This window comes from Barbatula barbatula (genome assembly GCF_947034865.1).
Source record: "Barbatula barbatula genome assembly, chromosome: 16".
In the NCBI taxonomy this organism is placed as follows: Eukaryota; Metazoa; Chordata; class Actinopteri; order Cypriniformes; family Nemacheilidae; genus Barbatula; species Barbatula barbatula.
This window is the reverse complement of record NC_136779.1, coordinates 2,984,712-3,008,965: the sequence shown is the minus strand read 5'-3', so window position 1 is coordinate 3,008,965 and position 24,254 is coordinate 2,984,712. Positions and strand designations below refer to the sequence as shown.

The following is a 24,254-nucleotide window of genomic DNA, read 5'->3' as shown; positions in this document are numbered from 1 at the left end:
CTTCAGTAATGAAAAAATTCTGTGTCTGATCCAAGATCATTTGTAGTGACAGTAATGTTTTTACTGGAGATCAGAAACCCCAAAGCCTCTTTAAAAGACACACACGCGTGCGCGCGCTGTCTCTGTAGGAAGGTCGCGCATCTTCATCAAGGTCGCCTACCGGTTTTGCTGTTATACTTGTGCCCAGGGAGGAATGACTTCAATTCTGACGTTCTAAAGCCTGTCTCACTTTCCACTCAGACACACTAAACTCATCTCGTACAACAGATCTGTACAATTGATCCTTTACCAACACACTGCTCACACAGCAGAATTCAAACACATCAGCAAGACGTGTGAAGATCAACAGCTGTGTCGGAGAGAACAACCCTGACCTTGGGTGTCAGAAAAAATACGTTTTTATTAAATAAACTATCCAATCGTTTTGTTTTGTTAATAAATAAGGACATGGTTATATATAGTCAGGTTAAAAATGTTATCAAAGGGCCTCACGTTTAACCACATGGTGGCAGTATTACTGTACGTTCACTGTAGTTTAAGCACAATGTTGAACCCCTCTGTCCATTATTTAACCCTCTCGCCAGAAGTGTCAGTGTATTAAAATACAAAACTACGATCATTTTGTTAATCCATAAATTGTCCCCGTCCTTGAGTGACAAAGAGTAATTTTGGCCTTCATTTAATAAAAAAATGATTTGCAACCACCTCTCAACTCCACAAACCTTACCGTAACCAATGTGATATCGTAGGCTATCTATTAATGTACATAATAATCTCATAAAAGAGTTCTTAAAAGAAATGGTCATATGCATTATGTAAAAAGCAATTCTAAGAGTCCAGGGTCCTGCTGGTCTTACATTTGTCTTCTGTTGCAGATAACCCAGTGCTGACCAGTAAAGTGGCCGTCACCGTTCACGTGTTGGACATTAATGAGTTTCCTCCGGAGCTGGCCATGCCTTACGAGACCTTCGTGTGTGAGAGCGCCAAAGCCGGTCAGGTAAGCTGATGCAAATGTGTGTGTGCATGTTTGCATGCCGAAAACCAATTTTGCTCTAATGACCCATTTAAGATGATGTATGACAGACTCCAAACTCTGACACTCTCATTAAATCCTTAAAGTGAGGTATATCCTGTTTTAGATAGGGTGTGTGTGTCCTATCCACAAGCCCATGCATTTTCAACGTAAGCTAAATGTTGATACACCGTGTATTGTATGTCTAGCTGTAAGTGTACATCGATTGTACCTTTGCAGAGCATCGTAGGATTGAATGAGTGGACTTGATAATGTCCACTACTAAAACAAGTAGCCTCATTACTTTTTGCAACAGCCCATGGGTAAACTTTTTATTGATTTAAAATCACCTTTATTTACAAAAACACGTGCCGTTTATCAGAAATAATCTTTTTTTGTCGATGTCGGAGAATAAAAAATCCACTTCTGCCTGGATTGTGCGGTTTGATTGATACATTACAGGAAGAGCGTGCGTGGGTAAGTGATGCAGTAGTGCTGTGTTCTAATCGTCCTACCCAGCATGCACCTGTGGTGTTCATGACAGCCTTACAGGTGATGCCAGCGGGAGTGTGAGAGGAGCGATTGTCTGTGAGCCATGGAACATTGGTCCGTTGGTAATATTAGTTCACCATGTTTCATAATCATAAGTGGAGATTGCTTGGGTTCAGAGGAAGAAGATCTACACGAGTACTTATTAAAACATTATTATTGACCTAACACAAACTTGTGCTGCTGTGACCAGTTATTCAATTATCAGATGGTAAGATCAAGCGTGCCTCATTTAGCTTTGTGGTTTTTAGTGCTTGATATATGAAGCACTTTTTCAGAATGCATTAGCTGGCTGTATATATATTTCCATTCATTAAAAATAAACAGACTGTCTCACTAATGAGTTGTTTGTTCGACACTCAGCAGGAGGTAGTTGGTCGTCATGGTATCAGTTATTATTTATTTATTATTTTAGTTTGTTTAAGTTCATTTTTGTTATTGTCCGGTCTAATTGCATGTAAATACTTAATATGCCTATGTGCTGTAAGCCTCATAAATCACAATAAGAACTTCATAAATATTCAACATAAAGCATTTAAGCTAGAGATGAACCATTACGGATTCTTATGTTCCTGATAGTATTTTAGTGTTTCATGCAATGGTCAGATGCATAAGCATTTGCTGTTCTTTAATACCATTTCGTGTTTTATATATACCTTATATCAATACTAATTATTTAAAGTGGCCATACCTCACACAGTTTCTGCATATCTCATGTTAATCTTGAGGATTTACAGAATAGTATCACACCCTTCAAATATCTGTAAAGTCTTTAGTTTGATCACATGTATAGAAGGCAGATACAGCTGTACGGTTATTTCGGAAAACATGTGGGGGCTCCCGTTGCCGACAAAACACAGACATATGACTCCGTTTCACTTACCGTGTGCGGTTCATGTCCAGCATCTTTTAGGGCTGGGACCGCACCATCTATCAGCCTCAAACTATCTCCATATCCAGCTTTTATATAACATCTTTACTCAAGTAAAGGTACAAGTAACTAGAGAACTTGTTACTGAAGTAAAAGTATGTGATGAAAAAACTACTCAAGTAGCTAGTTACTTATCTGATTATATAGGCCTTCTATTCATAAAATTAATATTTACGGCAATATTTTATTAATATTAAAATAATGGTCACAAGCAGATATATTTACATTATACACACTGACTAAAGATAGACAAACACAGAATAGACAAGCATTTCTGTCATTTTAATCTAGTCCCAATATCAATGTAGCCTTCACAACTACCATTTATTTAGAATAATAGACCACGTCAAACTAAAGTGTTTACAATACTAGAAAAACTAAACTCAGAGCATTTCCTAAGATGATCTAGAATATCTCTCTTATATGAAATACAAACTGATTTTAGACCAAACTCATGTTTTCGCATGTTGTGAAAAGCTCTTTCTTGTAAACATGCAGCAAACGTATATTTCTGCAAGCCCACGTCTCTGTCTCTAACAGGTCACGTGCATGTTGCTGTGTCTGACGAACAGGTCACACGGGTGGGCGCATGTGGCGGGCGTTTATCATTGCTGGCAAACAATATTTACATTTAGTCATTTAGGAGAAGCTTTTATCCAAAGCTACAAAGCAAAGAAGTCAGGGAGCAATAAGCGATATGCCATAAACGAGCAATAATACGATAGATGCTAATACAAAGTTACTAGTCTCAACAAAAGCTAGACGTCTACCTGTTGAGAGAATGGAGAGGGTTAGTGTTTTATATGACACATTTGCAAATTTGATTGGATAGATATAGATTCATCCAACACTCTTAGTGTTCTGCGTGTGCTTAAGTTTCGCTCTACGAGGAGTGAGTAATCTGCTGTTTCTGATGATTCAGATCGTGCTGCAAACTGAACAAATCATTTGAACTGATTCGTGAACCTATTCAAACGTTTTTGCCCGTTGTTCAATTTATGCTTTCAAAAAATCCGATCACTGGGGTAAAATGAGACGACAACCTTGAAATACACGTTGCATTTTATAATGCATATTTTAAAATGAAGGAACGAAGGAACGTCACGCAGTGTAACGAAGTAAAAGTACAGATTTTCAATTAGAAATATACTCAAGTAAGAGTAAAAATACCCACTTTTAATCTGACTTTAAAAGGACAGATTTTCAGATAAATACAGATAAATGTAACAAAGTAAATGTAGCGCGTTACTACCCACCTCTGTATAACACTCATCACTGAAATGCGACAAACAAACCTCAACTTTTCTCACTATCGCAAGAGTAACAAGTTAGTTAGTAAGTGGCTCTTCCTATCGCTCGTCGGTTGATGCTAGGGCGGGCTATTTCTTTCGCCCTGCAATGGCTGTGCTTTTCCGGGAGAATTGCCCAATAAGGGACCAAAAAAAAAGTTACAACGAAATGAATTTTCATGTTCGGAAGAAACTTTCCGAATGCTGTGGGAGAAATGCTACGTCATACGTCCAATTGACCGGGTCAAGCATGAGAAGTCAGAATGCATGAAACACCGTTGGACATCCCCTTTAATACGTGTCTGTACAGTACTATCTGGCAACATGCTTCGGACGTTTGTCAATCATTTTTCTATTAACTTTGTGTCATCCAGGTGATTCAGGTCATCGGTGCAAAAGATCAGGATCTCCCTCAAGCCGGACAACGATTTTCCTTCAAATCTCCTCAAGAGGGAGTGAAGACAAAGAACTTCACCATCAGAGACTTCGGGAGTGAGTCTTGAGTCCAGCACTCTGTTTATTCATTCATCACAACATTCTATGGTATACTTTAATATGCACTATAGTAACTACAGTAACATTCCTATACTGTAGTATTTTTTAACCTTAGCATAGTGAAAATAAGTATACTACAGAACTTACTGCAGTTTATCAGCTCACTGTAGTAAACACGGCAGAATAGTGTAATTAAACAAAATGTAGTATATATATGAAGATATAATAAATGATACATAAATGAGATAACTTTAAAATCATGTTCATTAATATCAATCAAACTGCAGTTGGTTTGTTTTGATTTAAGCCATAATAACTAAAAATATACAGCTAACAAACACAATAAAACATCATAAAAACATGATCAGTTTTAAGTGATCTCATATTTACAGTATATATATATATATATATATATATAGTATTATATTCTAGTTTACTGAAGTAACTATATTTATTGATAAATATACAATAGTTTATTTTCATGTAGGTTAAATCCCACATTTATTTTATTTTGTAAAAATTATGAATTTTAAATAGTTTTTTGTATATTGAAGTATAATGTTATCTATTTACAATAACTATTTTATATAAATCTCAATGCTTTGAATCAAATGTGAGGCTACTTTTGAAGCTTTAAGATTGTGAAATATGTATATATACTGTGTATAGGTCTCGTTTAAGAAGTTATTCACTTACCTTTCACACAGCACATATACATCCACTCTTTGGACCTTTGGGAATATCTGTCCTCACTTCAGGCCTGAATGCTCTCTTAAGATGTGATTTACTGGGACAAGGTGAAAGTTACTGCTGTAGGCGAAAACCGAACAGAACAGGTTAGCCTGTAATGTGCGAGATTTCCTTGAAAATGTTCTCTCATCAAGAAAACGCTCTCAGCATAAACTCACAGTGACAGAAGTCAGCGCACACCCGCGCCAAACTCTCGCCCTGTTAGAATGTCAGTCCGCTCTGCCTAAACACACGAGGCACTCCACGCTAATTTTTTAAAACAGCTACATTATTTATTGACTTTTAATCTGTTTTTGTGGTTTGGGGGATTGCTGCAAGGCCGAGACTCTTGTAAAAAACGCTTTTGACGTTGAGAGTGGTGGGAAGATGGGCCACTAAAGCCACATGTTTCTACATCGTAAGCAAGTTCCCAAAAAACGGTTAGTTAGAAGCGGTTTAGCAGCATTTATATCCAAATGCCAATTGGTTTGCTATTTGGTTATCGAATGAAATTCATACATTTTTAACTGTGATATCACTGATCAAAACGTTTCTGAATATATTTGGGATCACTGCACAAAAAGGACAACGCATTAAACGTCTCATGATAGTCAGAGAGTTGTGGTCTTGTAAGTGCACATGCTCATGAGAAAAGTCCTGGCCTGTGTCATCTCCTGTTCCCCAAACATTTTCAGTCCCCTTCCTTTTTAAGGACAGATAATAAAAATGTATTGTTTTTACTCCTCTATGATCTGCGCAGATAACACAGCTGGACTTGTTACCCTGCGCAGCGGCTTCAAGCGTCGCGTTCAGGAGATCTATTATCTGCTGGTGGTCATTGAAGATGGGGGTCTCCAGACATTAAGCAGCACCAGCACCCTAACCATCCGAGTATGCGGCTGCGACGCGGACGGATCTTTATTGACGTGCAACGCTGAAGCACTTTTCCTCCCCGTGGGTCTCAGCACAGGAGCTCTGATCGCCATTCTAGTGTGCATCATCATACTGCTGGGTAAGCAAACGTGTATCCATCAGAGACTCTGTTTAGATGGTGTGTTCCTAACTCAATTTAAAGTGACAATAGATATTGCAAAGCAGTAGCCAACAGAATCTTATTTTGAAAGAAACGGGAGAGAGCGTCTTTTATATCAGAATGAAGCAAGCTGATTGGAGGGATGGGAAATCCAGTTAGTTTTTGGCATTTGTGGTTCGGCATCATGCATGTCTCTAGATGGATTTAAAGTCCCAGTGAAATAAAAAATAACAAATTCTATTTCTTCATGAAATATTGCAGTGTTTATTGTAAATAGCTGGCCAATGTGGATCATTCTATTTTTAAAATGCATGTGCCCTCCTAGTCTTAAATTAAAACCTGAAAATGAACCTCAATCCTCTAGACACTATCCATCTTAAATAACGTATGTTAGACGGTTTGGGCGGAGCCTAATGTTTTCTCATTCGACATTCCGTTTCACTCGGAAATGCATCAGAATACGGAAGTAAAAACGATCTTAACTTGACTTGTCAGGGCGATATCTCTGACAGAGCATTTATAAACTATGATTTTCAAAAGAAAGAGAAGAAAAATTATGAAAAAATGTGGTTGAGTTGAAAAACATATTAAATATTTTCCAATTCTCTTTCATATACAGCCGGAAAAATTAAGAGACCATTTCAGAATTCAGAGTTTATTTTTTATAGTTAAGTGTTAAGGTAAAATTATCATTTTTGTTTCATTCTGAAAACTACTGACTTACGCGTTCAGTTTTATAGGTACAAATCTGATTCCATATTAAGCTCTCCGGGGTGGTTTAATTAAAACGCATCTGTAAATTAAATGTCGTTTTATTAGCCAATCTAGACAGGTAAAGAGGCGAAGTGTTTGTTGAAGCAAATGAGCACGAGCTTGATATCTTTCCCATCAACACCACACTCAAAGCCTTACAATTCCCACATTAACCTTACCCCTGAAGTCTAAAAGAAGAAGTCCCGGAGTTATAAACCTGCTTCATTTGCATAGGGGATGTGCGAGGAGTAGTGGTGGGGGGGTGAGGAATGAGGTGGAGACTTTTATGGCCCCGTTTCCATGGTAATTTGTGTGGGCTGGCTGGTCATTAAGTAAGAACATGCTCGATGAAATGAGGTTATCTCTCGTCTATCCCCGAATGAACTTCGGATGCAATGGACTGCTGGGTTTACTCTCTGAAAGTCACGTGACACGTGTTATGCTAAACCCTTTCGTTTGGTCCACCCACCCACACTTCAGTTTATTTATTCATGTGTAAATCCGTCTGCGTCTTTTGTTTGGCTCAAAATTAGGCCGGAATGAAATCCGCACATTTTATGTTATTGCATTAGAAGACATGAATTGAAATCAAAATGTAAGTTTGCGGCTTTTAATCTGTCTGGTTGCTTTAAGATCATGTATATATCAGCATACATTAGTTGTTTAAAGTAAGTCCATCTATATGAATCAGAAGTATTTGGGAGAACCGAATGATTGTCCGAAACAAATGCTTTCCAAAAAAAGAGAACAGGCCGACAACCAAGGCATTATATTCAAAATATACATTGTGATTCTTCGAAATGATGAAAAAAACAAAGCAAAAAAGTTTTCAAAAACAAGAATTTATATTCACCTCCCTAACTTTTGTTTTCTAGAGAAGTTCTGCAGGAGGCAGCAAGTCTCAAAATTCCTAAATAAAACATTTGACTCACACAGGGTGTATATAAACTCTAACGTTTCAGTTTGTATGGATCCGTTTTATTCCCATACTCTTTTTTACTTTACATGATACTATACCTTTTTAACGGAATAAACAAATGTACACAATATAATAATCCTCTTATTGTAAATGTAACCGCTTGCATTTGAGATGCTATACTCGTGACTTGTACCCAGGACCTTAATATGATGACCAGCATCACAAACACACTTGGTGGAAGGATTGAATGTTGCAGTTCACATGACTCTCGCTTGGGGGCGCTGACATCTCACAGACACTGTTGAGTAGATCTTTGAAATATTAACAACCTTTTTATTTTTGCACAGCAATTGAATGAACGTCATTTACAGCTTACTACTGCACATACTACACTACCACAAACACACTACATCTCTCTGTTGTATCACCTCTCATCTGTCTGTCTGTCTGTCTAACTTTCTTATCATGTAAATTTTATCTTATCCATATCTGTTTGTCTATCAGTCTCTGTCTGGCGGTCTGGCGGTCCATCTGTTTGTCTGCCCTTCTCCCTATGCATTCGTTTAGCTATCTCTCTATCCATCTGTCTATATGTCTCTATTTCCGTCTGTCTGTATATTGTAATGTCTCTTTTTGCCATTTGATCTTTCTGTCTTTCTATCATCCATCCATCCATCTGTCTGTCTTTCTGCCTGTCTGTCTAGCTGTCCTTCTACCTGTGCATTCATCTAGCTATCTCTTTATCCATCTGTCTATCTGACTCTACATCCATCCATCTGTCTGTCTGTATATTGTAATGTCCCTCTTTGTCATTTGATCTTTCTGTCTTTCTATCATCCATCCATCTGTCTGTCTGTCTGTCTGTCTGTCTGTCTGTCTGTCTGTCTGTCTGTCTGTCTGTCTATCTATCTATCTATCATCTATCTATTTGTCTGGCGGTCTGTCTTTCTGCCTGTCTGTCTAGCCATCGTTCTCCCTATGTATTTGTCCAGCTAACTCTCTATCCATCTGTCTGTATATAAATCTCTCTGTTGGTTTGTCTGTGTATTGAATGTCTCACTCTATGTCTGGCTGTCATTTCATTTTTTGGTCTGTCTGTCCATCCGTCTAGACATCTATCTCTCTCTCTCTCTCTCTCTCTATATGGCTATAGGCACAGGGGTGAGGATCTGGCCAGTCAATAAAAAGTGAATCATAAAGAGAGGAATGGGCAGTCTCATCACATGGATATGAAATAGTGCCATATGATGGGTGAGAGTCCATCAGAAAGAGGCTACACATTACGGCTACAGCTTTCAATCTGTTTCTAAATGATGACTGTTTGCCAGGAGCTGTTTGCCAATCATGAAAACCTCTGACAAATGAGGGGGTTGTCTTCTTGATTGAACAAGGAAGAGTGTTTTCACAAGCCTCCGCCAGCTTTCTCCCTGCCTGATTGTAGTCGGAGACAGTATACGGCCTCTTCTTTAAAGGGACTCTGTTGTAGCACATTCAGTTAGCATCTTAAACCCCATATTTTCGTGAAGGCGTGTGAGCGTGCCTCTTAAATAAACCATCAAACTTTATTCTGTTTCCGTGTTTCTGGCAGTGATCGTGGTGCTTTACGTGGGGGTGCGGCGACAGAAGAAGAAAGAGACCCTTATGACGTCCAAAGAGGACATCCGCGACAACGTCATCCATTACGACGATGAGGGCGGAGGAGAAGAGGACACGCACGCCTTTGACATGGGAACTCTTCGCAACCCGAAAGTTATCAAGGAAAACCTGTTTCGCCGAGACGTTAAGCCCGAGTTGGGCTCGGGCCCGCGCCGGCCAATAGCCTCGCAGAACAGCGCTGACATTAGCAACTTTATCAGTCAGAGACTACAGGAACACGACGGCGACACGTCAGCCCCACCCTACGACTCACTGGCCACGTACGCCTACGAGGGCGAGGGCTCGGTGGCTGAGAGCTTAAGCTCTATAGAATCTGTCAAAGGTGAACCGCAGGAGGACTTTGAGTACCTCAATGTGTGGGGACCACGCTTTAAAACCCTTGCAGGGATATTCGGAGAAAGGTCAGAGAGCCAATCAGACGTAACACCCACGACCACCACTGAAAACAAACACTGATGATGATTTTCTTTTTTTTACATTGGCTTTGGTATAACTGTAGATGTGAATTTGTATTTAACCTCAACATTTGCTTTGCAGGTTTGTTTTTTTACTTTTTACTTTTTGTTTGCCTTGATTGGACATTAGAAAGAGGACAAAGGAAGCCAGATTCAAATTCAGCCTTTCGTATTGTCTGCAAATGAATGTCTGAGGTTTTTGGTCTTATTTATTCAGCGTTGCTTTTTGAAACAAAGTACCACATAGAAGATGCAACATTTTTCTAACATCCTTAAAAGTGCCTCAATGGAGTTGGTTTATTATTCTTTTGTTGATGGTTTAGTTTAGTTGTGTCACTCTTTTTAAGGATGACTGGTGTCGCGCTAGCCGACAGTGACGTGGGAAACGTTCTAAGAAGGAAACGTCTACATGGGCCTCGTTTGGCCAAAGATATTTTTCGATTGTTATTTATGATTCTATTTATTTATTCGTGAGGCTTTTGAGACAGGTTGTACTGTTTTGTTATGTATTTATCTATTTATCATGATTTCAGACCGAATATGGATTTCTTATTTTTTGAAGACACAAGGAATTTAATAATTATTTGTTCTTCTGAAGGACGTGGACACTACGGTCCCCGGAGGAAATTGTATAGACTTGTACTTGTTGTAAAAAAATCATTTTAGGGCTAAACATGAGCAATTACAGTTGCGTCCTGTAATAAACTGTTTTCTTAAATAAACGTCACTTGGAAACACACGTTCTGGGTTTGTGAAGCTAAACATTGGCTTTAGTGTTAATAGTGTTTAGTGCACAAATTGATCTAATGTATTATGCATGTAGTATAAGACAGTTTCCCAAATGCATAAATTGCAATTTTGCAGTTTAATTTAAATGTGTAGTTCAGCCAAAAAACCTGCATATTTCTTTTGTGGAACACAAAAGAAGATAATATGAGAATTGTCTTTGTGGTTTTTTTCAATGTCAATTGGTGTCAAAGTTGTTTGGCTACCAACATTCTTCCAAATATCTTCTTTTGTGTTCTGCAGAAGAAAATCATACATGTTTGGAAAGACATGAGGTTAAGGGAACTGTTCAAAAATGAAAATGATGTCATCATTGACTCAACCTTGAGTTGTTCCAAATCTGTATAAATGTCTTTGTTTTGATGAGCACAGAGAAAGATATTTGGAAGAATGCTTTTAACCGTTTTGGCCACTATTGACTGCCATAGTAGGAAAAATGCTTCATACATTTCTTTGTTCTTTTGAACATAAAAGAAGATATTTGGAAGCATGTTGGAAAGCAAACAGTTCTGGGGCACTTTTAACTACCATTATCATTTTCCCACTATGGTAGTCAGTGGTGTCCAAGATCTGTTTGGTTACAAGCTTGTTCCAATGATCTTTCTTTGTCTTTATCAGAACAAACGAATGTATACAGATTTGAAACCACTCGAGGGTGATTAAATGATGAACTGTTCCTTTAAATAAATGTACAGTTTTGGGTGAAATATAAGTCTGGTCCTGGTTTAAATTTGCTAATATAATGGTCCCACTTGAGTGAGCTAAATATGAGATGCGTTATGAATTATACTCTTTAATCTTGGAGTATGCTGAATAGGGAAGATATTTCTTGAATTATACACTGAGCACTGAGTGTAGCTCCAAAAGTGGTTACGGTCTCCAGCTCTATCTACTTATCTCTGGAACTACCATCCTCAATGGACACTTTTGGAACATTTATTTACGATTAAAGAAAAAATTCAAGTCAAGACATACGACTATGTAACTTCTATGCACCCGAAACAGACATCACTGTCCATCCGTGTCAATGGCACACCTCTGCACCCATTGGTTTTGTGTTATTTCATCTCAGGGCATCAGCTAGGGAATCTTATGAGTATGCAAATGATGCTGTCATTACTAATTTGCTTAATGACTCCCTCCATGGGAAAGTCGGCGAGTAAAAAAATCTGCTGATCTGTACTTGTGCTCTGGAGCTTGTTAGACCACTGGAAGCTGTAAATGCTGGAAAATAAACTGGATTTATATTTAGATAAGGATCTATTATTTAAGTTTATGCATAGGAAACTTTTTAATCTTTGCATTTACATTGAATCGTTTAGCTGACGCTTTCATCCAAGACAACTTACAAATGAGGAAAAACACCAGCAATTTATCATATAGGAGCCAATTTGAGCAGTAAGCAAAAAGTTTGTGGCTGTTGTTAATAGTTAGTACCTTTATTTACGGTTATGGATTAAGTGCTCGCACACAGTAAATTACATTTTCTTTTAGGCACCGTGACATTAAGCAAATTCAAGTGAGCCTTAGAGATACCTAGTGCTTATTTCTTTTCATAAAATAGATAATAAATTATTAAAATAAAAAGTAAGCTAAAGATAACTACTTTTTTAATCATCATGCATTAAATATGCATATAATTATTTCCCATACTGCAGCAAATAATGTTTACAGGAAATGATGTCATGCTCTCTAAGCCTTCCTCTATTGGTCAATCACCTTTCACTCTGTAAATTCTAAAATGTGACCTCACCTTTGCCTCTTCTCTGAACTCTCTGTCGGCGATTTGTTTCTGGTTGCACTTTTACACCTTATACGTCCCCTCCGTCATGCGGTGTGACACTCTACCACTTCTTCTTCTGCTCTTTTTCTCCAGGGTATTTTAGTCCTCGTGTATCTGGGTCACACAGAGTAAAGGGGCTTTTAAATTCATCTTTTCGAGGGAAATTACAGACACACTTCCTGTCCTGACGCTCTGGAAAAGCCTAATCATGCTATCCAATCTTCAGCTCCCGTTTTCTTTGACTGTTTTTTTAGATTTCATACCCAGAATCCATTAAGGATGAGCTTCAAATCGCACAAGCGTTTACCTTTGTTTATGATATAATCACTAATCCATATGTACATGTCAAAGGTGACAGAAACTGTATGAAGTTGCATAAAAATGCATGTTCACAATTACAATTGCAAAAATTATTTTGTGATTAATTTTTGGAAATATTATATATATATATATATATATAAATATATATTTATATAAACATTTAATATCAAAATCAAACTACATTATATTAAATTAAATTCAAAGAATTACATTTCTGGTAAAACGGATTATGTAAACTATTACCATGAAACATAAAATGTCTCATATTGCCCACTCATAACTCCTTCCTCTCTCAATTTCCTCTCTTCATACTTGGGACAGAAGCAGGTCAATGTCTAAACATAAATTTTCATCTTGAAGTGTCAGCTAACAGGTCTTTTACTATTAATATATGTGGCAGAGAGTGCTGCCCTGTGGAAATGGTCACAACCTTGTCACTTCTCAGGCCGATAACACGGTTCTCGCTCAGGGAACATGAGCTCCCTATGACCAGTCAAGGAGAATATATTGCTTTTCTTACAAGATCACACGTTTTTGCAGTGCAGACAATGATTGGAAAGGCTGTCTGCATCACGATCTTTCAAGACCACCCTATTGCACTTTTAATAAATTAAATTCCTGTAACTTACACTCGCCCGCCACTGAGCCAGTGACATTGTACAGCTCTTTATTTAGTGACCCGCCACAAAAGAAAAACCCAACAAGTTTTGAAACGCAAAATGCAAAAGGTCATTTACTAACCCTTATGTCTTTCCAAACCTGTATGACTTTCTTTCTTCTGTAGAACACCAGAGAAGATATTGTGAAGAATGTTGCTTCCATTGTATTGACATAAAATCATTGATAATTTGTGAAAAATACCAAAATGTTAACAAAGAACCTCAACACGGAGAGCACCAAAGCACCAAAGCACTAAAGCAGCACGAAGTAGAAGGGAAAGTAAAAGCACAGCATGTGTCAGCCCAAACCTGTGCTTTGCTCTTAATGTTGCAGGTGATTTTAGATGTGATATCGTCCTACTTGGATCCAAAATGCGGTCCCGATGTTTCCACACTTTATCCTATAATTTATTTTGTAAGTATGTGCAATCCCCTGGGATCCGAACCACGACCTTGGCGTTGTTAATGCCATGAGCCACTGAGCTACAGGAAAACGGTTGTTGCTAGAGGTGATAAGGCTACAGCCGGAAGTGGTGCGAAACCTCGCCATATAATTACAATAAATGACATTAGCTAACGCCTACACCTACACCTACCCTACCCTAACCATAAACCCAACCTTCCATAAATAAAAAATATGAATCATAGAAATTATGCGGTATTGAAATCCGCATGCCCAGTGCAGGGAGCTGTCTAGTCAAAACCTCGCTAACCCGATGCAGACCAATCTCAGGGAGACGCGTCACTTGACGTCACGCCCAGATGCTTCTGCTGAGGTTAGCGAGGAGCTAAAATATAATATACCTAAAACTAGATGATTTTAAAATATATGTCATTGCAAATATAACATGACAAAAAAGCTCTGAAAACATGTAATAGTTTCAAAGCACGTAACTATATTTAGTGACATTTTTCTTTTTCTGTATTTTTTTCTCTTTCTTTTCTTTCATTCTCTCTGTGAATGTGATGTGGCACTGTTATATTAGGTTTGTGGCACGAAAAGGAGCTAGCTTTTGCGAAACGTAAAAATAAACTTAGCAGGTATTTTCACACGACGAAATGAAATGAAACACCATTTGGGCGCTCTTTAATCCGGCTTAATGTTTGAGAAGTTGTTCCTTCGAAATCTCGGAAGCGGAACCTGCGATGAAAAAAACACAAAGGGGTTCTAAATGCCATGTTCATTATTCAAAGCATGGTCACTGAGAATTACAATAGTCTTTCCGAGGACTGAAGTTGTTGTGAAATCGTTGAACATGCAGATGCAAAAAAAGTAACAAAATGTGCCTCACTGCAATTTTCATCAGAGAAAGTATGTATGGTTTCTGACTGCTCATCAAGCTACACTTTATTCTTTTGTGCAATCAGGATTAGCTAAATTTTCATTTTTACATCCATTTTTATTTATTTTAGAATATTTCAGATTGAATGTTTTTGTAGGATGGATGAACCCTCTGGTCTGGAGCCGGCCTGCTGTCCGCTAACTGGTGACCTCTGTTCTGGAGTGAAGGTACGATTAGTTTTGCACCTGCAATTGACTCTGAAACTAAACAATGTAGTGTGTTTGCTGTATGAACACAGCTAATCGGGTTTATTCTTCAGGGTTACGCCGGCAATAGTTTACAGTGACACTGTCAGACGCCTGTGGTATTTCCTTACTAATTATGAACCTCAAAACAGCAGGCAGATTTACAGGTCACGTTTAGTGTCAGCTACAAGACTCTGTGCATGCAAAACCTCCCTCATGTTCTCCAATCGTCTGCCTGGCAGTCCTCTCTGTTTTTATGCACTGGCTGTCTGTCGGTGAAGCCCTCGCAGTAAATTGAAAAGGATGATGGCCCGACAGTTTGATGATAGCAATTATCTTCTCAGCACTAGCTGTAACATTTTCACAGCGTTCCACGGGTGCGATTGGGCTGCTTGAACGGACTGTGTTTTACTGTGAAGAGAGGAAACTACTTTGGAAGCTTGAAAAATAAAATCAAACACTCTCCCAAAATATGAGTGAACAGCAAAGGCAAAACAAACTTTTTGGAGGAGAGTTTATATATTTACTTATTTATAAGCACGTCACATCATTTACTATTGATGGAAAATATATGTTAAAATATATTGTGGGAAGCCGCAGATCAGACAGAGTTTGGAAGATTTCATTTTCAGTTTTTTTACCTTTTCATTGTAGACTTTTGAGCAAAGGAGTTTAAATTCGTAGTGTCCAAATGCCTCTGAAATCGAATGTGATTTTTTTATGTTTTAAATGTTATACGGGAAATCTTGTAGTATAGGATACGAAATGTTTTACGGCCCAAGTCGCTAGAAACATCCTTGTATGTGTATTTGAGATGTTTGCTGACGTGTTAGCCATTCAAGAAAATCGTTTAAATCCTGTTCATTTTTATTTGCCTCTTTCAAACCATAGTCATTTATTACTCTTTTGCATGCTTTTCCAGGGAGACAACTTCTGTGTTCATCAGGAACTAAACTATGCATATTATTTTTCATCTATTCTAACATTCATGATTTGGCAAAATTGAATGGTGTGGAATATATTTCAGTCACAGTTTTGAGGTGATGATAAAGGTGAAGTCATTTCATCTATTTTGTCTCAACCAATGATACGAGTTTGGGGCGGGGCTACCAGTTTGTCAAATCGATGGCAGGCAGAAGTCAGGCAAATGGATAATTGAAACAAATAAAATGTAAAAAATTCATAAACGTTAAAAAAAATCTTAATGCATCAGGTTGCCTTATCTTTTAAAAAAAATTTGTGCAGTGTTACAGTACACCAGTTGAGATCGATAAAGTCAGAAAAGACCTGTGAAATATCTGCAGGTTTCTTTTATGAACCAGTTATTTCTCGCTTTCTCACCTTCTCTAAATCCTTTTATTATGTGTAGAAATGAACAGACTCATTACCAGTCCAAATTCTTCTGCTGGAAAGCAGATTCCTGGTTTACACATTTTATAAAGTGAGAAAAATAAAGACATACATACAGTATATATAGGGAGAGAGAGAACACTGGTGCTTTTACATGATCGGGAAAAGAGTGACACATTAATTATGGAATTAATAAATGATTTGCTTGCCTTCCAATGTAAGTACTTTTGCAATTTAAGAGATATTGCTATGTGGACTACATTTCCAAGTGAAAATTGCGTTTGACGCCCATCTATAGAAACAGCATTTAAACAGCTGGCTCAACTGAATCATATTTTCCATCAGCATAAATTTAGTATAAATTTGGTTGGCATAATTTGTTTAAAGGTCACCATCATCTACCACTCTTCCACATGGACATAAAATATGCTGAGGTTCTTAATAATAGCATTAGCGTAGGAAGAGATCAAATCTTGAAGGAAATCTACGCCATTCTGAATTGTGTTGCTTCATCTCATCTCAGTGGAACACATCCCTGACAGGGGTTAGTTAAATGAGTTAAACCTATTAAAAGCACTGAGGTAAAATTATACTGCTATATGTTTGGACAAAAACTAACATGTACAATTTAAAGCATTTAAAATGTTTCGACAAAGTTTAACTTCAATTTAAGGGATGGAGGGCAAAGTCATCTTTAAGAATCCTCTAATGACTGCTGGGAACAAAAATCTATAAAAGGGCAAAAGAACAAGTTTAGACCGATGACTCTATAAACCTCAAATAAAACTGGACCCAACCAGAGAAGCCTCTTTGCCTTCTCATTACAGAGTACACTAACTATAAAAGATGGCAAGTAAGAGATATTCAGTAATGGCCTTCTGGGAAAACACCAAAGAAGAAAGGCAGTGAGAGAAAGATGTGGAGAAAGTTGAGCATCTTATGTGATTGAAATGGAAATGATTCTGAGGAGATTCATGAAGTAATCTCTAGAAATGTCTAAATTGCAGAAGGAAAATCGCTGCGCCTGAATAAACATGAATAAAGGCACGTGTTGAAAATGTGCTCTATTTGAACTACATCATCTACCGTAATGCACTTTTCAGGCTGATTTGGTTAGAAAGGGTTTTCTAAGACGCAAATGACACATGTTTTTACAGCTAGAGTAAAATCAATGCTTCAATTTATCTTTAATAATCCAATTAAAGGATCAGTTCACCTCATATTAAATCCTGTCATCACCGACTCACTTTCATTTTGGAAAATGCGACTCAATATATGCAATATTATAAGACTTCCATGCAATAGTGCCATGCATTAGCTTTGTGTGCGGAACAGACCCGAAAATTAAGTCATTAGACCTGTATTGTCATTACGCAGATGTAAAATTACATTTTTTTAATTCTGTCCTGTTAGAAAGGATTTCCAGACGCAAAATGATGTAAATACCATTTTAAAGACCCTTTAAGTTTTTTATGAATTTAGCTACTATTTATAGTTATGTGTTTAGGTAAAAAAAGCTCTTTTGCATGCTTTTCATGCAAATGTCTTCATTCTGTGAACTAGTAGAAATATTTCTCCCAAATTTCAAATAAAAATATTGTTTTTATTCACAAAAAATGAAAACGAGAGAAACTGGTAAAAATAACAGACAACATGCTCTGTCATTTTTTTGACCTCAAATACTGTAGAGGAAATATTCACTTTCATATTCATATTCACTTTTAAGCAATACAAAAGTCATATTTCTACATGTATTTAGGGAAAGATCGAAAATAAATTCTTATGTGATAACCTGGATAACCTTAAATACGATACCTTTATTGTTATTGTACTGTACAAGAATATCAAATTCACTTATTAATGTGACTCATCTTGACTCAATGATCCGGCTGAAGTGTTTCTTCAAGTCATCAGTTTTTTTGTGAACGAAGACTACAACTTGGAATAAACAGTATTTCGTATTACTTGTAATGGCATGAAAATGAGCGACCGATGCATTGTTTAAAAATCCTCCCTTTGTGCTCAATGGAGAAAAGAAAGTCATACTGGGAGTGAATTAAATTCCCCACAGTTTTATGTGCTTATAACAGCACTTTACCCAATGTACTGTTTCAAAGCAGCCTTGCAGAAAAAATATATTCCCTACAATGTTTAAAATATATAATTTTCAAGTTCAAGTCATCTTGAATGTTGCTTCTCAGTATTTAACAGCGTCTCCGCGGCTCTTGACGGCGGGACTGGAATGTTTCGGTGACCTTTAGCTTCCTGCGATCGCTTGCAGGTGTGTTTGCCATTAGCATTCAAATCTATTTTCGTCATCTTGGTCTCCTTCACCGGTTCCGTATCCTCTTTGTGGATACAATTTTGTGCAGTCTGTGCTTTGTCTTCGATCTTTCAACAGTGTGCATGCTCTCTCTCTCTCTTTGTGCCCCTGTGGACATTCCTCTTGAGTTGAACAAATACGCTGTGGGAGGTTGGATGCTGGAGGCGGGGGAAGACATTCAACCGTTGGTTTCCTGTTGTTAACGTGTCGTTGTTCGTGTGTTCCAGCTTTTAATGTCCTTCTCGTTTGAACTTTGGCACTGAAAGAAAAACACGAGCACCGGAGTGAAGATGCCAGGTACACCACCATGTTGTTTTCTAGTAAAGACGTTTAAACACTATTGGATAAATACGTTTGCATTCTATATTAGCCTGTGTTTTCAAGTCATCCTTATGTATTCAAGTTGGCCACCATCTTTGTCCAAATACTTAAAACTATCATTTAAAGAATAATTGAAATAAAAGTCTTGTAAATCCTATAACGTTAACGCACTATGGTTATGCCTTGCACTCCCAGCTCTCTATCTTTCGGCTCAAATCACGCCCCTGTTCTCTTCGTCAGTAGATATGGCAGCCCAATATTAATTTTGACGTGTGTGTGCGCAGGCGAGAATTAAGATGCAGGGCTGCCAGTAAAGAAATGGTTAGATTCTATAGAAAGTGGCAGCGTTCGTTTGCTGTGATGACAGCATGACATTGCGGACAGGGGCGTGGTTACGTGTCATCTGTCAAATGAGTCTCGCTTGGCCAAACTGACAGGAAAGTGAGGGTGACACTTTCACTCCAGGAATCTTATGGCGACCGCAGCGGTACAGTTAATCTGTGCGTTTCTTTGATCATGTCACCTCTGTGCATGTGTCCTCTCCCACACCCCAGCAGCGTTCCTGTCTGCTTTCACTCCATCACGCCGGTTTGATAATGATCTGATTTCACATGCTTTGATCTCCGTACGGGTTTTTAGGCTGCGGACACGGACCGCTGCTGCTTTTCTGAAGTGTTACTCAGTGGTCAGACACGTTGCCATCTCAAGAAAGGAAGTTTCCTCCAGGAGGGGTTCATTCTTATTCAATTGGCTTAAGGCACTTTTTTCTAAAGCTTTTATAATAGTTGAGCTTCTCTTGGTGAATCTATTCAGAACTGGAACTGTTTCCCTTTAAAGGGACAGTTCACCCGGAAAATAATCTGTCATTATTTATTTACGCTCATGGCTTTCAAAATCTTTATGACTTTCTACTGTGGAACACAAAAGAAGATATTTTGAGAAATGTCTCGGTGGTTTTGTGTCAATAAAATGGAAGCCAATGGGGTCCAGTGTTGTTTGGTTACTGACATTCTTCAAAATATTGTTTTCTGTGGATATAAAGTCATACAGCTTTGGAATGACACAAGGGTGAATAAATGATAAAAAAATCACTTTTGGGTGAATTATACTTTTAATTGAATGTCAATAGCCTACCTCTATTTACCATAGCAACGTTCCACAAATGGAGTAAACTTTGTTTTCTAAGTCTTCCTTCATTAGTAAAATATTTGGGGTTATTCTCTATTTTATAGGCCTACTAATATAATATATGATAAATAATGTAATAAAATAAATATTACATATGTTAAACTATATGCTAAACTATATGATATTCTATTGTCTATCTTACAATTAACTTTCATTAAAAGTAACATTGTTTCATATTGTAATATTTCATGCTTCTAATAATCATAATTTTTTTATTTTCCCAAAAATATGCATCATTATTATAAATAACTCATTTACGTCCTGAGGTTGATGATAGATTTTGAGTTTCAGGCAACGTTGTTACTTATTTGTGGAAAGTACCTTTAAAGAACTCGTGTTTCACTTTCGAAACCTAATGAAATATGAAGTCGATTATTGTCCGTGACTCACTAAATACCATCTGAAAATCTATTTAACCAAGCTGAGAGAAGACTCTCTAAAACGTTCTTTGTATTTCATTTCTTATATTCGCTTTGTTCCTATAGCTGCTGTGTCACAGGTGAAAACGAAGGTTAAGTGCCAGCCAGCGTCCATACAACCGAGTCCGCTGGTGTGGTCAGACAGCTCCTGTTTCCCATATTCACACTGAAATGAATAGACGATTATGAGAAAAGTTCTGGAAGCCGTTGAGGAGCAACACTTGACTCCAGAGACTGTGGCTGGCCGGGGCAGATATGAAGATCAGACAGTTCAGGCATGACCAAACCACCCACACACCCTTTTCGGTCCGCCTAACTGAATTTGCAGGTGATTCTCCATTTGACCACAAACGCAGGAATGCTTCCCAGATTGACAGACCTACTTTATAAAAGCTCTTTAAAACGTAAATCCCAATCTTGACTGAAGTGGTGTTTGCTTTTAAGAGACCAAATGACCTGCAGGTAATTCCAATCCCATTGATGATATTGAAATACTGAAACGTATCTATTCTCTTCTCTTAAATCTTGAAATAAAGTTATTCTTTTATTAATAATATATTATTAATTATCATATATGTTTTCAAATGAAAAATACTGCATCTGTGTTTGCATGTCCTAGTGAATGTGTCTGATGTTATATAGCAATGAGAAGACTGAAGATCGCCAGACCCTCTTTGACTTTCATTAGCGAGGGTCCTCAATTATTCCATCCATAATTCGACACTGTGTTATTTCAGCTCTTTCGAGCAATCGAGATACAGAAAAAACACACCATCACTGCTGACCAGCTCCTCGTGTTTTAACAAACCTTCATTTACTTACACACCACACATTTTTAAGATATTTTGATGGACGTTGGTAACCAAACAACACTGGCCCCCATTGACTTTCATTGTATGGACACCATTTTTTTTCTACAAATATCTTCTTTTGTGTTCCGCAGAACAGGTTTTCAATGACATGATTTTAGTCTTTGGAGGACTAGAGTAATGAGCTTTTACATCCATCAAAACATATATTATTATCAGTCAGAAAAACACACACTTTTCATCACAAATTTTAAGGTGATACATGGCTGTGACCTCACTAACAAGTACAAACCATGTTTGGTTATTTGTTGCTTATGAGTGAGCGCTAACAAGCCGGATGCTCACACAATACGCTGCGTACAAACACATGGAAGGCCAGTTTCTGTCGGAAGAAGACATCGAAACGACGAGATGAAAAAACAAGGGCTGCTCTGTTGGGTTTTACATTACATTCATGTCTTAATTTACCATAAGAAAGTGTTAATACATTGCAGAATGTAGAGCATTCATTCTGTTTTAGAAATCACAAATGTTCTCCCTTGTCTTCAGAAGTTATGTTTCTGCACTTCAGTATCTCATTAAGTTCAAGCCACGCATTAAATAAACAAGAATCTTAACTCTGGACCACTCGTGAAGACACACACAACGCTACACAAACATTTTAACAGAATACTATGAACAGAACAAATCTAAATGTTAAATAAATAGCTTTGTGATTTACTTATATATTTAAGATTGAAAAACCTGAAGTGCTGCTGGACCAACGCAATCTCACGGCAAACTCATAATGATTTTAAGGTGCGGCCAATTCGTGTGAATTTGTACGATCTTATTTAGTCGGATTGCTCGTGCGCGCCAGTGATGTTAGGTTCAGGGGCGGGGCTTCAGTATTGCTTTTCTTCCAGCAATCGTATGTACAATTCACAGCCTACCAATTCATGCGAAAGAGCCACCTAGTAAAATGGTTACGAATTTCCGAGAGGTCAGGTCGGCTGGACCAGTATTAACATTGCAAAGTGGTCTACAGCAAGAACTGTACATAAAAAGTTTTCAAATGTACTTTCATTTTAGAACATTTATGGTCATATTTCTTAATGAATGAGACCAAATTCACATCCAACACTCAAAAGTCAGATTCACAAGACTAATATTGTCAGCAGCATCAATTTAGCCTCTTCTTAACATTAAACACAGTTATTGCACACACGTTTCATACAATTCAGCCCACAAAATAGCCTCGGTTTGAAAGGCTGTCAGACGAAAAACACATACTGCATGTGAGCACATGTAATCACCCAACATCCGCTACATACAGTGGGAACCGGTGCTCGCTGAAAGACCTACAAAGTCTGGCTGAGCTAATGTTCTTTTTTTATGGAGTCTCTTACATCCCCATTGCGCTTGTTCAGCTCGGGCAGGGCACGGCTGCATAATGGTTATGCACATTTAAAGTGTCTCAGCTTGTCAGCCTCTTTAATCGTCTAGAGAAAACAAGATCACAGTGTGTTTTTCTGGAACCGAGGAACATGCGGGGTTGAGTGTAGGCATGCGGCTGCCGTGATTGTTTGACCCCTGGGTTGAAGAGAAATGTTGATTGACATCTTCATACTTCCAAGATTAGCTGATGTGAAGGGTGGGAACGGTCTTTGCTTTTGACACAAATGTGCTTTTGCCCCTTGAGCCGACATTACAAAATCAGAAAAGCTGGGTTTTGGGTTTCATAAATCAACGCGTCTTCATTTTTGCATTGCTCTGTCCCTTGTAAGTGTGTTCAAATAAAGACAACTTGCTGAAGAGGTTAACCTGTTAAATGCAGATAAAAAACGCATCAATGGAAGAGGACAGCAGTTCAGAGTTTGTTTTTATCGAGGGCTCCACATCTCCTGTTCTGCCACTTTCATGAAGCTGCCGGGTGGACGAACAAATATTTTATTCACGCTAACACAGAATGTGAAGCTACAAAAAAGAAACTGTTGCCACTGACAGTAGAAAAGAGTAAAGATGCGTTTTGAAACGGGATGAGATGAGATATCAGATGAGAGAGAGTTGAGGTAAAGTGCAGCGAGTTTACGTCTAAACACTTTAAAGGATTCAAAGATTTCTTTCCTGGCTTTGTTGTTCTTAAGCCCTGCAGATCTTTTATACACACTTAAAATTGCCTTTATTTTTGTTTATTGCATTGTACATCTGACAAGATATTCAGAAATGTATTATATCATTATTTATTCTGGTTCAAAATGAGCTGTTCAACAAAAATGAATCCTACATATTTGGAATGAAAACAATTTTTGTTATTTACTTATTATTTTCCCATCTGCTGAAGCTCTGAAACATTGGCATCATTGATGTCTGTTCTTGTGCAAGCTAAAAGTAAAAAAACGACTATAATTTGTTTGCATGTGTGTGCTGACATACGATTAGTTTCATTTAGTACAATCTGTGTATTGAACGTCGTGCTGACTGACACGACAAAGGGGGAAATCCGTGTCCATGAACACGAATCGATCAATTGTAAATTTGGTACCCGTGCAACGCATGCAACGTGGGTTGTTGGGTTTGACGGATCAACGGGTTAACGCATTTTGGATTGAAACATCTCAGCAAAGGTTAATTTATAACCCATTGCTTGGAATTTTCTCTTCTTAACCTAATTTACAACTGGGTTGAAAATAACATTCATTGTATTCTTGATTGTATTCTGGATATTTTAATTTCTTCAATGTAAAGCACTTTGAATTGTAATTGAATAATTACCATTGTATATGAAAAGTGCTATATAAATAAACTTGCCTTGCTTTGCCTTGACTTTTTTTTGTCATTTAGGATAAGTGTCTAAACTATAAATGTAAATCATGGAGTGACATGACACGAGTAAATAATAAAGCTGAAATGCTAATATGTGAAGATGATCTTAAACAGAGTTCCAAACCAAATGTTTGGTGGTTC

General features: G+C 37.7%; 1 protein-coding gene across 1 annotated transcript in view; it reads left to right on the top strand.

Moving 5' to 3' along the window:
* The window catches only part of cdh12b (cadherin 12b), a 35,438-nt gene extending 24,885 nt beyond the window's left edge, over positions 1-10,553 (top strand). Inside the window, exons 4-7 of the mRNA XM_079476358.1 lie at positions 876-997; positions 4,156-4,273; positions 5,766-6,017; positions 9,299-10,553. Coding sequence (XP_079332484.1) covers positions 876-997; positions 4,156-4,273; positions 5,766-6,017; positions 9,299-9,822 — 1,016 coding nt within the window. The 3' untranslated portion in view covers positions 9,823-10,553. The remainder of the gene's footprint in view (positions 1-875; positions 998-4,155; positions 4,274-5,765; positions 6,018-9,298) is intronic.
* The last annotated feature ends 13,701 nt before the right edge of the window (positions 10,554-24,254 follow it).